Genomic DNA, 15,771 nt, shown 5'->3' on the forward strand with positions numbered 1-15,771 from the left:
TTGAAGCACAGTCACATCACCAAATATGAATAGTGCATGGCTCAAAAAAGTAAAAGACTGACAAGCTCCCAGTATTATTGGAAAAATTATCCTAGCTTTAATAATTTTAGCATATTTACAGTACAAGACTTGTCAGTGAACTATGAGGGCAAAAACAAGATAATCATTCATTAAAGGGAACATCTATGATTATGGGGAAAAAGCTGTACTCTGGTTTATTTACATTCAGAAGCACTGCTTCTTTTAACATGGAACAGTATATTTGAGGGAACTGTGGCTGATGTTTAACTTATCTGTACATTTTTTCACAGTTTGAATAATCACAAACTCATTTGTAAATAGAGTTGTTTCCATTTTTAGCATTTTCGGTCTGTTTTTTGCTTTCATGCATTTGGTGGTCTTCTGAATTTAGAGTCAGTCCCTTTTACAGCAAAAATAAGGAGCTGGAACAACAATATCCTCATCTCAGTTCATGCTTTTCAAAGTTTGGGGGGGCTTTTCCTTCCCTTGATCAGAGAGAGAAAGCCTAGCGTACCAGACTGAGAAAGTTTTAAAAAATTGCTTAAAAAAAAATTAAACCTTTTACAGACACTAGGTCTTCGTAAACACATTTGACCAGTTTCGAGCTCAAAACTCGACTTGAGAGCAGCAAATAGTGAGGATTAAAAAATACTTTATATATATATAAAAGGCGTAATTACTTGTCAAGGTAAAATGTTTAATCAGTTGATATTGATTTTTAGTCATATCGCCCAGCACTAAACTGAACACACAATCACTCTACTGGGCTCATCTTTGCCAGATAAACACTTTAATGACATTATTTACCTTATAACATTAAACAGTGGCTTTTTGTAATATCAGGTATATTTTTTATTTATTTATTTATTTTAACACATTTTTTTTGTTTGTTTGCTTATTTAACTCATAGACAAAAGCTCCAGATACATCACACTACAATTTTTTCACCACGAACAACACAGCACAATATTCCCTTATTTTATATTGTAGCACTGTCCAGTGTGGGAACATGCTTGGGGTATATCCATAAAGCCGAATCTTGCGTATTTATGTGCTTTCCTGGCAAGTTCACATTTCATGTATTTACATGTATCAATATGTGTGACTAACAGCTGTTTATTTCATTACCATGGCAACACACAGCTTTGAAATTTAAAAACTTATCAGCACATTTATAGATTCAAAACATAATGGCGCTCGTGGGGAGACTTGGGGATATACAACCATACATGTGTTGGTGAAATACAGCAGACAGACTTAATAGAAGATGTTAACAAGGACTCATTTATTAATTTACAATGTGAGCCCTGAGGAGCCGGATTAACTTAATTAGAAAGAAAACTTAAATTCCTGGGACTTTTAATGTGAAATGTAACAAAATAATATAACATGAATATTTCATAAACTTTTCACTCATATGGAGTGCGTTGCAGGCATCAGTATTGTATTTTATTATTTAAAAAATCAAGGTGGTCTTTGAAAACATTAGAAACATTTTTGTTTGTCATCAAAATGGGGGGGGGGGGGGGGACGGGACTTAAAGAGAATTACCAAATCAGAGATTCTTGTTTTTGTTACATGCGCAAAAATGTCAACTTTGCTGAAAAAAAAATTTTTTTTTTTAATACTATACTAATTATGAAGAAATTTGGTTGTTACTTTAGCTTAATCAATCTTTGCAACATAGAACAATGGAGAAGGCATTGAAGCAGGCTTTTTTTTTTTACAGTATGCAAAGAGGTTTTGGCACATTTGTTTTATATATTATTACAACGCTCACTTTGGGTATTCCACATTGTGCAAGGCTCTGCAGGATTGCCACATTTCCACATATGTTGCTGTGGTTTGTCTTATTACCCACAAAAGCCCAGTATACCCAAGCCTGGAATAGATCCAAGCTCATTGACTTGAATCTTTGAGGGAACCAGAAATAGAGAGGTGTGATGACACTGTATTCTCTAAACACTTTTTTTTTTTGCCTGGGTAAGGTGTTACTTTCTGCCATCTCGATACATAGTGGAATGTGTGGGGTTGTGGTTTACAGTAAAATGAGTTTTTTTTCCTTTTATTTCTAGAGAAGTCAGTTATGACAGAACATTCTCTTGTATGCACATATCACTACAAAAATGACCCAAGGCCTTTCTACTTCCCAGAATTTGCTGGTACCACACTTTCGCGTTCTATTTCTGCTTTTTGGTCACTATAAAGTATTTTAATTAAGACTGTAATATCTCTTAATTATGATCATAAACTTTAACATGCCCAGTTTTGCTGCTGCTTAGTAATTATATAAAAGGTTAAGGTAGTTCTCCTTCAGAGACTGCTATGTCAGTGTACATTTGTATATGGCTTAATTAGGCTTGGTTCCTAATAATTGTGTTCTCAGTGTTACGGAAATACATCATAAGAGCACGGCGTGTTTGAAAGTGCTAAATGTGTAGGATATTGCTATGGCTGAAAAAAGATTCTAGTTTGTGTCACTTCTACTGTGGTTACTGGGTGATTTTACAGTTGTGGTGGAAATTATCTGCACCCCTGCACGTCTTTCTGAAAACTGCTTCATATCAACTTGTTTTATGTTTTATCTTCATTGATACAACTAAACATTGACTAAATGGAGAAAATTAAGTCAGATTTCATCTCCTTCCACATAGAAAAACGAACTGGACACAATTATTGGCACCTTCGACTTAATATTTGGTAGCATACTCTTTGGAAATAATAACTGACTGAAAAGCTCCGGGCGGCACGGTGGCGCAGCAGGTAGTGTTGCAGTCACACAGCTCCAGGGACCTGGAGGTTGTGGGTTCGATTCCCGCTCCGGGTGACTGTCTGTGAGGAGTTGGTGTGTTCTCCCCGTGTCTGCGTGGGTTTCCTCCGGGTGCTCCGGTTTCCTCCCACAGTCCAAAAACACACGTTGCAGGTGGATTGGCAACTCGAAAGTGTCCGTAGGTGTGAATGTGTGTGTGTCTGTGTTGCCCTGTGAAGGACTGGCGTCCCCTCCAGGGTGTATTCCTGCCTTGCGCCTGATGATTCCAGGTAGGCTCTGGACCCCCCGCGACCCTAAATTGGATAAGCGGTTACAGATAATGGATGGATGGATGAAAAGCTCAGTTGCTTCATGTTTCTCAGATTTTTAAAGTTATTTATTTATCTATTTTTAAAGCTGTGCATTGTCCCAAGATTTCTTCGAGTTTGTAGGTGAATTACATCTGCACTCACTGTAGACCTCCCCAGCTGCTTTTTTCACACAATTTCTCTTTGCTTTTGAAATATGATTTGGTGCTTTGGATCATTGTCCTGCTTGGAAGAGGCAAGTCCAGTGCCTGTAGCAGAAAATCAGCTCGAAACTTCTATGCAACTCTATGACCATACATGTTTGAGTATAGGGAAGGTGTTCTTTCCTTTAAAGACAATTTTTTTGGTAAATGGTATATTGATGTGGCTAGGCCTTGGCAAACGTTCAGTCTGACTTTTTAAATGCCACTAAGTCAGCAGCAGGATCCTCTTGGGTCTTATACATCGCTTTTTATTTTCAGGTGTCAATGGAAAGTGAGAGCTGACAATGCTGTACACTGTCTGCAGGTCAGCTTGAACGTTTGGTGCAGGATTATTTTTTTAATTCAACTTATTTGAGGTAAAGCAATACTTTGAATAATCATTTGTAAATTTCCATCATTTGTAGTTTACAAATGATTGTCAGTTATAGTGCCTTGGCCTGCAGACTTCCTTATTGTGCACAATGGACACAGAAATGCTGAGGTTTGAGATGTATTTGTATCCTTGAGATTGTCCATGCTTTTCATCAAAGTTGGATCTCTCATCCTTGTACAATTCTTTCTTTCTTTTCTCCATATTCCATGTGCTGCACAGTCCCAAAGACTGAGTCAACCATACTCTTGCTCTGACTTTCTTGCCAGAATTTCTTTGGAAGAATAAATAAACAATATAACTTTTAATTTTTGTTACTGTACACTTGGTTCTGTTTCATAGTTAGTTAGAAGTGTTCCAAATTGCATTGTATAACATTCTGCTGCTTCCTTTGAGGCAGCAGTTATAACGCAAAATGCAGGAAAGTACTTCTTCAGAATCTGCCCCAGTCGCAGCAGAACATTCTTCTGCTTCCTCAGAGGCACAAAGTTGCATTATCGTCCATTAAAATCTTTGTCTAACAAATTATGAAACAGAATTAAGTTTACAATATATTGCACATTTATTTCTTCCAAACGCAAGGATCTACGTAGAGCTTTATTGGATTATAGTGCCATATAAATATATCCCAATTCATTTTAACCAATCACATTCATCCCCACCTGTTGGCTGGCAACCAATTACGTTCCTTCTGCCCTGAAGGCAACACTACCTCCAGAACCCTTTTGACTGGAGATTTTACATCAATATTTTTGGCTGTGACTGAATAAGAATGCAAGCTTGTGTGATACATATGCAATATTATGCTAATTCTGGGCATGCAACAACATATTTAGTTCCTTTTCAAAATTAAAAAGGATTTTAAAAATTCCTTCAGCAAATGTTTTTTTTTTAAATAAGAGTTTTCTGGAAATTTAATGTCCATTTATTTTATATCTGATGCATTTAAGAGACATAATTTTTTTGACTTGTGCAAAAATGTGGACACATTTGTTAACAGTGCATTAACATTTACAGAAAACGTATTTTAGTTAAAATATTTGCTGCAGAGGTTATATTTACACTTTTGAATGGCTGGCCATAATATTGTTTTACATGCTTCAAATACTTCATTATTTGCAAAAAGTATTCAAATATTTATTATCTGTTCAAAAGGCCCAGTGTGTATAACAGACTTATAGTCGTTCAGTACATAAAAACTTAAATATGTATGTTAATATTTTGTTTTCTTTATAAATGTATAAATGTGCATTTAGCCATAGTTATTTCTCATTGGTTGAAGCTCTGTCACATGACTCACGTTAGTTTCCAGCATCATCTACTAGGGGAGCAGTTGTTAAGTGCAGCCACCATAGTTCCTTCTCAGTCTGCTTTGTGTTATTCAAACTAGCCGATGTGCATCATTGATGAAACAACACACACATACACACAGAGCTCTCATTCCTCATGTTCATGGACTAATAAATTCTTGAATTAACTCTGGCCTCAAGTGGTGTTCTGGCCGACACACTGGATTGAACGCAGGACAAACTACGTATCAGTGGTAGCCTCCTAAGATTACAGTGTCTCCACCACATTATCAGTACCACCCTTAAAGAACTGTATCAAAATATATCCTAGTTTAATTCTTAAATTGTTAATTTCATTTATAATGTCAATTTTTCTGATGGATGTGCTGTGAAGTTATTTGACTGCATTTTTGTTTATTAAAAATGTAAATCTTTTCTTTATTTGATATACATTAGATGTTGGTTAAAAAGTTTTGGTTAATATTAAGTTAATGATCCAGTTAACTTTGTGCTCCATGTTTGAATTCCATCAACAGTTTAAAAAAAAAAAATTAAATACTTTGAATAAAAATATTCTTCAGAACTGAGGACTACTAAAAGTAGAGGTCTAAGCAGTGGCCCAATCATGGTGAGATCACTGGTTTGATCCATTTTGATGTGACAGTTTTCTGAGGCTGGGTGTCCTAGAGAGCACAATTGGTCTCTCTCGTTCTTGGTGGGTAGGATGGCAGTCCCTTCCCCTCATCACAAGCACAGTGCTACCCAGACAGTTTTACCTCTTTTGTTTATTTGACATAACAGATCTGGCCTGTACGCATTTTCCTCCTTGTGATTTTAACTGTTTATTAGGATTGTGTTAGAAGCAGTTTGAAAAGAAGCAGTAGTTGACTTGTTTGATTCAGGGCGTCCTCTTTAATGGGTGGCATTGCCGATGACTAAAGCCTTGGATACACTACACAACATTTAATGTCATGGCAGATTATAAAAAGACTGGGTATATCACACAAAACGATTTTCCCCCGACTGACACCTGTTACTGCACCAGAGTCTGAAGACTAAAGTCAGCTAACACAGACTAGGCCCTACTGGAAATCTGGGGGGTAAAATATGGCAAAAATCATGTAGTGTAACCCCAGCTTAAGAGGGCAGACCAGAAATGATCCGGAATTGCTTGGTTATATAATGTATTAATAGGGGTGGGTGTGTTTTTACCCCCCTACGATCACAGACTGTAGTCCATCTGTTGACCTTCATATTTGCTTTACCCCCTTTCATCTACTTTCACAGCAATGCAGGTGGAGTTTTTAAACTGTATCCATCCACTGTCCACTCTGTTAGACACTCCTACCTGATTGGTCCACTTTGTAGATGTAAAGTCAGAGAGGGTAGCTCATCTGTTTCTGTAAAATCTATTGTATAGTGTTGGTTGTCCTCTAGTCCTTCATCAGTGGGCACAGCCCAGCGAACCCTATTGGCTGGTTATTTCTGGTTGATGGGCACGTCCCCATCCAGAAGTGACATCACTGCTGTGTCTGATCTACTTGTAACAGCACAGCACACATTAACACACCACCACCACCACATCAGTGTCACTGCAGTGCTTAGAATAATCTGGGGGTCCTGAATAGTGACAAAATGGTATAAGGGGGCTAAACAGGGCAGGGAGTGAAATCATCCGGGCCTTTACATTTTATAAAAGCATAAATCTCACTACATATTCATTTAAGATTTTAAGAACTTGAAACAGTAACTAATTGTGTGTAGCCACTATGTTTCTGGCAGGTTTAAAAGTGTTTTAGTGACAGGCTTCAGTGTGCAGACAGTACATTCTCAATCTGCTTGAGACTGTAGAGATAGCATGAAATACTCAGCCAGAACTTTCTTGCAAGTCTTCTCCAGTTTGTTTGGAAGTTCATTTTGGAACTGCTGGTGAAAGCATGCAAGTGCTTGCATTTGTCTCAGAATCTGTGTGAGTGTGTGACAGAGACAGTGTGAGAGCGTGTGAACAGATTAGATGATTTGTTATTTGGCAGAATGTACTGAAAATGAAACGGTTCACACCTCTCTCTCTCTCTCTCTCTCTCTCTCTCTCCTCAGTCTTCAGGGAATGTATTAGCTGCATTTTTCCCCACAGAGCCATGCAGATGAGATGAGAATCGCAACACACACATGCATCAATCCTCAGCAGACTTATCAGTTGATTAACCTTGCGTATACTTTGCTAATCTACTGATTGCTTACGCTTCAGCTATAATAGCTATGCTAACTACCTGCAGTCCCACTCTGCTTTGGGAGTACAGAGCTTAAAAAAACTCTTTATTTCTGTGTCTCTCTCCCACATTCACACTACTCACTCCCAAAGGGGTTTCCATGGAGATGTGCCTTGCCCTGTGTGGCCGTAATGGGGAAGCTGACACACGAGCTACCCATGTGTTTGTGTCAAGTTGTGAATGTGCAACTCCAATGTGGCCCCTACACTCACCACTTTTTTTTTCTCTCTCTCTTTTTAAAGAGACATCTACCTAGCACATCAACTCACTAGCCACTGCATGAGCTCCAGCTACCTTATATAGAACACTATATTCATTATAACATTTAAAAACCTATGGGGTTCCCATTTTTAATTAGACCAATTTCTAAAAATAACACTTGAGATAATGGACGTTTTTGTTTCTCAGGTTTCATATTCAGGTATCTAGAAGAAAACAAAAAGAGATTGCATGAAATCAAAGCATTTTTCTAAACATTTTCTAAATGTTTAAATGTATGGATCGCCACTGTAGACGACAACGCTTCTTGCACCATTAGTGCTACTGATTAATCCAGCACTTTGGCATGCACAGTTTGATAGCACAGATTAAAACGATGGGAGTGCCAAGAGTCCAGCAGAACACATTAGGCCTTGGTCTCTATGGGAATAGAACGGTCCTCCCTTTCCCCTTCTCACGAGCACAGTGCTAGCATAGGAGTCTGTTAGCTGGCAAAGCACTGTCTGGACATTTAATGTTTTCCTCTAAGCATGCTGATCTGTTCAGTGGTGGAGCACATGCTTTCCCACATCCTCTTGAGATTGTGTGAGAATGGGGATGTTTTAGATTATTATTTAATATTTCATATCAGTTGTCCTCATCTCCCTTGATCATAACAAATTTGCCAGCTTTATACTTGGTGTACTTCCACACCAAACTCTCTCATCCATGTCTTGATGGACCTTGCTTTGTTCACTGGTGTTCAGTCATGTTGGAACAGGAAGGGCCCCTCCCCAAACTGTTCCCACAAAGTTGGGAGCATAAAATTGTCCAAAATCTCTTGGTATGCTGAAGTATAGAGTTCCTTTGACTGAGACCCACACCATAATCCCTCCTCCTGGCAACTGTCAAACCCAGACTTGTCCATCGGATTGCCAGACAGAGTCAGTCCAAAGAACGTCTCCACTGCTTTTATGCAGCTGCTTGGCCATGAAAACCCATTTCATGAAGCTCTCTATGCACCGTTCTTGAGCTAATCTGAAGGACACACACTGCAGAAAGTTGGCAACCTTTGTGTACTATGTGCCGCAGCATCTGCTGACCTCGCTCTGTCATTTTACATGGGATATCACTTTGTTGCTGAGTTGCTGTTGTTCCCAATCGCTTCCTTTGTATAATTCCAATGACAGTTGACACTGGAATATTTAGTGGCAAGGAAATTTCACGACTGGACGGAACTATCACGGTACCATGCTGGAATTCACTGAGCTCCTTAGAGCAACCCATTCTTTCACAAATCTTCGTAGAAGCAGTCTGCATATCTGTGTGCTTGGTTTTCATACCACCTGTATGTCACTATATGTATAAGGCATTGAAATGGATTGTGGAAGACCTTCCTAACTCCAGATGAAGTGTTAAGATCAGTGTGTCAATTAATAAATTAATGTTTTAATCACATTTTGTACTTTTACTCTCTCTCTCTCTCTCTCTCTCTCTTTCTCTCTCTCTCTCTCTCTCTCTCTCTCTCTCTCTCTCTCAGAAGTGGCTGTGTCCTCATTGTTGTGTTTGTCTTCTGTGAGGGAGTTGCCAGTTCAGGTGTGTGAGTTGTATCAGCAGGGTTTTATCCTGGCTGCTGTTCATCCATTCGTTCACTCGTGTGGTCCTGCCAGAGCAAATCTCCAGAGACAGCTACACCGTGCCGTACTCATCCGAGAGACAAACAGGTAGAATCTATCACATACATTTTTGTTATATATATATATATATATATATATATATGGTGTTTTGATACCTAATGATCTGCCTCTCTCGCTATTGGCAGCTGTATAGGTACAGAGCATGTTAACCAATATCAGACTTGATGAAACAGCTTAAATAGTCACTCAAATTAAACAGGGATTAACCTTTTCCTTCTGCTGACATTTCTGTGGAAATAAAGTTCAATAAAAAAGACTTTACAAGTAAAGAGAATTTGAAAAACTTAGCTAATTATTCAGTTAATGAGGCAAAACTAGCTTAACATGGCAATCTACAAACACATTGGATCCAAAAATGATTAAAATTAAATAAAATAGCATTTGTGGATGCCACAAAATGAGTAGCATTGAAAAACATTAAAGTGGTGGTGGTTTTATACCTCTAATGTTTTAGCAGTGGAACTCTGCTCTGAGATGTTCCATCCACCAATGCCTTCAGGTCCTCACAGAAATATACTGGCATGTTTAAAGCCTGCAGGATTAAGGAGTTCCCATGATTAATAACTTGATTTCAGAAGAAATATAGCAGTCTTATAGTGTTTGTTCACTTAATCAGTTGACCCTCAAATGATTTGTAAAAAACTGTACCACTGTTTTTATGATGTTGCAATCGGATTGCATCAGTTTTATTAAAAACTTCATTAGCATTCATCAAGATTGTAATTTCATTAACAGCTGTTTTCATAGTAGTTTTAGATGTGCGTCTTTTTGGGGTTTGTTTCACAGCTGTTCAGAGAATGGCGTGCTGAAATGTGTTCGACCTCGCCTGGAGACAGATGTTTGTTTCGCTGGGCTTCAGGCTCCTGACCCGGAAGTGATTCAGGGCTATGTGAAAAAGGTCAGTCTGTTTCTTTCTGTTTTTTATTTACCAGCCGATCATTTTCTTTCTCTGTTCATAGGCAAAAGCCAGTTCATTATGGTTTACATGCAGTTGAGAACAGTGCAAATAAAATAATGAAGCACAGGGGACCACAGGAAGTGAGTGACACCACACATTCACTGCCTGTGACTGCCATTATTCCATGACCTTTCTGCCATTGCGGTAATGACATTTATACAGAGATAAGCTATGTTTGACTATGCGTGTGCTCACTTGTGAGGATGTTTAAGCCATGTGACATTTACTGATGGTTTTACTGTGTGTGTACCAGGAAGATAATATTTAAAAACTGGTTTGATTACCCTTTTCTCTCACTTTGGCGAAAGTCCTACTGAAAGAGTTTGCCAAATTCCTGCTGCTGATTACCTCCAGATACTACAGGAATGACCAGCACTTTCTGAGAAGTACTAACAGTGTAAAAATAAACACAGAGATTTTTTTCCCCCGAAGATAATGGACAGTTATTGGATTATAAACAATATGAACTCAATGAGCCCAGTGTTTCAGTACGGGGTTTTTTTCCCCCTTCTTGATCATGCATGCAAATGGAGAGCACAGTTCAGGCCACAAAATGCTTATTATTGTGCTTAAACGGTACCTAAATCCTGTTTAAAAGTTTAGATTCTGACACAGATGTAATACAAATCACAGAATTTTCACGTTAAGATCAACATTCTTTACATATCAAATAAAAAATATTCTGATATTATGATATTAACAGATTGAGTAGTCTGACCGATTTTCAAAGCCATTGTACAGCCATGTTTTTGTATAACTGACAAAATAATCAAATATCCAATAACCAAATATGTCCATTAATTTTTTTTATTAATTGTTTGAAAAGGGACACACACCCCCTTTCCCTGGTGCCTTGATTTTTCCTTTTTGGTGTTCTCTTTTTGGCAAGGTCTTGTTTTAAACTTCCATGCATGTATAATGAATGATAAATAAATTTGTTTTTAAAATTGTAAAAGTAAAAAAAAATGTGTACTTTTCCTCAGCTGTTGACATCTGAAATGCTGATGAACAGTTTAGTGTTAAAACAGAAACAACGGCAGCAACCTAGTCACAAATGCAGCTTCACTAGTTTTGGAACATTTCAGCTTTCATCAGAATGAGAAGGAAGAACCAGACAATTTATTCAAGGCAATATGCAAAATCTGTGCCAGAAAGGTCACATGGAAACGGGGAAATGGGAATTTGAGAATCTCATCTAGTTACATATCATCCAGCTATTGAAGCCCAACTGCGTAACCAGCACAGAGTCGTGGAGCAGCCTCAAAAGGTTCAGGCTGGTTCCAGCCAACAGGTGTATAGCCCTAGAATCAGTATAAATTAATTAATTTGGGGTGATATCGCAGTGTTGAGCCCTGTTAAATAACTGCACAGGAAATCATTCCACAGCAAGAGCTCTATGTGACATGCTTTAGTCAAAATACCACAAGGATCAAACAACACCACCATTCTCCCACTGTCTAAACAGCCCTGTTCAGAATAACTGGTTTCAGCTCTTGTGCCTTTAAATGAGAATGAGCCTCAGCTCAGTTCAGGGCAAGTGTCCAGGAATGTGGAGCAAGGAGAAGAAGCTCTGGCTTATTACCTTATATGCTTCATTCTCTTCCTTCTCCATTCTCAGTTTGTCATATTTAATCAGTACTCTTAGTTCTCCAGGCTTGTGGTGTTTGTTTTGCTCTGTTTAACCTAGTCTTTGTGCTCTCACATATAGCCAGGTTCTCTGCGGTGAATGGAGAGACTCCGACAGTGAGGGAGGACATCTATAAGTCTCTGCACTTGACATGAGAGTAGAGCAAAATCTGTGCAGCTCATTTTCTCACGTTTTCTCACTTACAAAAAACTGACTGGGTTGTTTTATTTTTGGGCTAGTATGCACTCCAGATGCCCAAATTACTGTGTTAATGCACTGAAAAGCTTTTCATAATGAGAGTTCTGAAACAGAACAGAAACGTCTATATTAATATTGGTGTCTGCAGGTGCAGGATCTGGCTGACTCTGGGGTGCTGTTTGTGGGCTTTCTGCAGCAGCCTGGTGGGGGGCCTTTTTTTTGGGGGCATGGTGACACGGAGGAAATCTCGTCCCTGCACTCCAGCCCATCCTCCATACATCAGCACACAGGAGCACCAACACTCAGCCCAACCAGCAGCAGCCAGGACCAGGACAAACGGAACCACCACTGCGAGAATGACAATTTGCCAGACGTACAAAAAGAGAGCTATCCGAACAAGAACTCTCCAAATCAGGACTTTGGAAATAAGGCAAATCAAGAGAAAGAGCAAGAAAACTGCCAATTCCACAACCACCAAAGCCCATTTGCTGATACATATCAAAACTCAGAACAAGAAGAAATTGAGGCTGGTGGACAACAGACACGAAGAGAGTCTGGATCCAGCTCAACGGAACCACATCTGGCTGATGGGCATTACATTCTTCAGGTCCCAGAGCAGGTCAAAAACCCTGACAAACCTGGAAAACGACATGGGGCCACCAGTCCCCTCACCCGTAAGCTAGAGTTTGATGTTTTGATGGTGGTGTTTGCTTTTTTTTTTTTACAATGTTTTATATTCCCCTTCATAAATATTTGCACTGTTAATCAGGATGGTCTTGTCTATTGCATTCAAATGAATTTAGAAGAAAATAATGTCAATGCACAAAATAAATTAGTAAAAACACAATTTTTGACACACTTCTTAATTCTCATTTTTATTTCCATTTCTCATATTTTTAAAAAGGAAGACAGTATATACAGATATGACAGTACCTTCCCTGTGTGACCTGGAGTCTCTGTGTTGTGAAGGTGTGCAGGTCTTTGCTCTCTATAACCACGCTGTGGTGCTGTCTGGGTCACCAAGGTTCTACTCTGTAAGAATTCCACTGCAGGTGCACAAGGAGGCGGGGCTTATCACAACAGTCGACACCCATTGGCTGGATCACATGACCCAGCACTTCAGAAGTGGTGCCCAACTTATCGATGGCTATTTTCACCTGGCAGATGACACTGGTACAGCAGCTATATGCATAGAAAATGAGTAAATAGTTGCATATAGTCACTGTCCAAGGATTTTTCTCTCCTCCCTTCTCCCCTCATCTTTTTTGTTGTCTAAAACATTTCACGCTTTAATCTGGCCCCCATTTGAGATGAGGGCAGGACCTAGTCAATCACTTGCTCCTGGACAAATCCTTGATATGTTAAATGAGCTCCCAGTTAGCATCTCATTCAACATCTTTATGACATAACCTGGTTTATTTAAACATATAACTCCTATGCTATAACAAAGAGACAGATTAACTGTTTGCTCATTGTTTGTCATTTAAAACTTGCTTCTGGTACTTACACAGCAGGGAGTGTAGATGGTAATCTGTGAGCTGGTATTGCTATGATGTGTCAATCATTTGTTCATTAGATAGATCCTGCTTTCATGTCAAAAAGGAGTCAAAGCTCAAGCAAGTACATCTTGAAGTGAAAACTAGACAGATGCATAAAATAGAACGAATCAAAGAAAAGCAAAAAAGTTATTTATAAAAATAAAATACAAATATAATTTACATTCCTCTCATTTACAAAGTGTTATATTTTGGTTATAATTCAATATTTTAGACTCTCATAACCTTTGGGCTTTTAATTGTCGTTATTAAGCGCTATTTATGTTTAGTGAACATGTCACTACAGATGGACTGATGTATTATTTGGAATATAAAGCTTTTTACATTTAATTGAACTTTTTTTAGCTTGTCCTGGCAACTTATTTTTTTTTACATGATATTTATGTTCATTTGGACAGCAAAGATTAAGGCAAAGAGCAAGGTTTTTTCATTACAATTCTAGGTAGTTTAGGAGGAAATTGCTCTCTTTCAGCAGGTGATCATTTCTTTGCTTTGTCTTTCTAGATTCGTCCTCCACCATAGAGAGTGTGTTCATATTCCAGAGCGCTTCTGATGACATCATGACTGCCACAACCTATGACGCCATTGTAGTTGAGCAGTGGACAGTCATTGACGTAAGTCTTGTAAAGATACGTTTTCCAGAATGCAAGTGCTACTTTAGGATTAGGGGTGTGTGTTTTATTTTACGGTTTTCTCTTCCAACCCTTTTCCCCTCCTCCACAAGCAAACAAAATGTATTTCCCCACAGGGTGTTGCAGTAAAAACGGATTACATCCCTCTGCTCCAGTCTCTTGCTCCATACGGCTGGAGGCTAATGTGTGTGCTGCCCACACCCATAGTCAAAACTAATAGGTAAATATTTAACCTGAATTTAATTTTAATACTGTTGAGAGATGAAGTGCAACCTGTTAATACGAGATGTTTTGGGTTTCTGTCTTAGTGATGGCAGTTTAGCCACAAAGCAGATCCTCTTCCTCCAGAGACCTGTTCTGTCCCGCAAGAGGAGAGACTTCACGGTGTGTATAACACACAAAACAAACAATTCTGGATTATTGGATGTATTAGTTTTACATACGAATCACCAGTGTTCAGATAACCAGTTTATCTAACATGAGTTTTTTTCAAAAGTTTTTTTTTTTGGGAGATTTTTAAATGATTAATTTAGTTTGCATCTATTGGCTTAGGGTTGATTAGAATTGGGTAGGACTAATTTTCACTTGTGTGATGTCAGGTCTGTCACAGAACCTCAATAAAACACAGCTTTCCAGTGCATTAAGACTCTAAAACCCTGTTGGGATTGAAGGAGTTCATCAGGGTGGTGGATGTGATGAACATTTTAAACATAACCTCACTGATGAAACTCCAATATATGCTGCCACCCCCAGATTTTAGCCTCTAAAATCTCTCTCCTACTGTCAGGTGTTGTTTGGCTGACCAGCCTTTGACAGCAAAGCACACAGGTCTTCTGTGCAGTGTCACAGGGGCAGTGTGTGTGTTCTCCAGGTCATAAACTACAGTTCCTTAATCACCCACCTCTGAGCTCGTTTGCTGCAGTGGCATAAAAACCCCTACAAATTTTAGTATTTTTTTCCACTAAGGTTCCTGCTAGCTCTGGTGTGCTATTACTGATTGTGTTGTTTACATTGCCATGGTGATGCCACTGTCAGTCATTCTGCAATTTGACCCACCCTCTCAGCTCACAGCATGCAGATGATATGGATTTGTGAACCTTTTAACTTTTATTAAACTGATTAATTATTACTAATAAAAATTATATGGGTTTGTGCAGCAGGTAGTGTCACTTTCACACAGCTCCTGGAGTTGTGGGTTCAAGCCCCGCTACAGGTGACTGTGAGGAGTTTTGTGTTCTCCTTGTGTCGGCGTGGGTTTTCTCCCACGATCCAAAAGAACACGTTGGTAGGTGGATTGGCAACTCAAAAGTGTCCATAGGTGCGAGTGAATGTGTCGCCCTGTGTGGATCTGGCGCCCCCTCCGGGGTATGTTCCCACCTTGCTTCCAGTTATTCTGGCTGGGCTCCGGACCCACCACAACCCTGAATTGAATTCACAGACAATAAGCATTGTAAAAATAGTATGGCTTCTGTTGAGTTCAGAAGGTAAACTACATATTACTTTTGTTGAAATATAATTTAAATATCGTAAATATCACTCCTACCTTTTCTCGTCCTCCTCACGTGCACACACATACATACACACACATGCACAGAGTCCCTTTTGCCATGTTTGAGCCATGCGCTGAGCTGTAGTATTAATTTTCTCTATGAGTTTTTGTCCCATTCTGAAGCT

The 15,771-nt window shown here is 38.9% G+C and overlaps 1 protein-coding gene across 1 annotated transcript in view; it reads left to right on the forward strand.

The window, feature by feature from the left end:
* rftn1a (raftlin, lipid raft linker 1a) overlaps positions 1 to 15,771 on the forward strand; it is a 32,247-nt gene that overhangs the window by 14,542 nt on the left and 1,934 nt on the right. Inside the window, exons 3-9 of the mRNA XM_066673579.1 lie at positions 8,970 to 9,153; positions 9,913 to 10,024; positions 12,058 to 12,583; positions 12,879 to 13,082; positions 13,970 to 14,079; positions 14,214 to 14,317; positions 14,406 to 14,481. Of these exons, the coding sequence (XP_066529676.1) occupies positions 8,970 to 9,153; positions 9,913 to 10,024; positions 12,058 to 12,583; positions 12,879 to 13,082; positions 13,970 to 14,079; positions 14,214 to 14,317; positions 14,406 to 14,481 (1,316 nt within the window). The remainder of the gene's footprint in view (positions 1 to 8,969; positions 9,154 to 9,912; positions 10,025 to 12,057; positions 12,584 to 12,878; positions 13,083 to 13,969; positions 14,080 to 14,213; positions 14,318 to 14,405; positions 14,482 to 15,771) is intronic.

Source organism: Hoplias malabaricus, chromosome 6 (genome assembly GCF_029633855.1).
Source record: "Hoplias malabaricus isolate fHopMal1 chromosome 6, fHopMal1.hap1, whole genome shotgun sequence".
Lineage (NCBI taxonomy): Eukaryota > Metazoa > Chordata > Actinopteri > Characiformes > Erythrinidae > Hoplias > Hoplias malabaricus.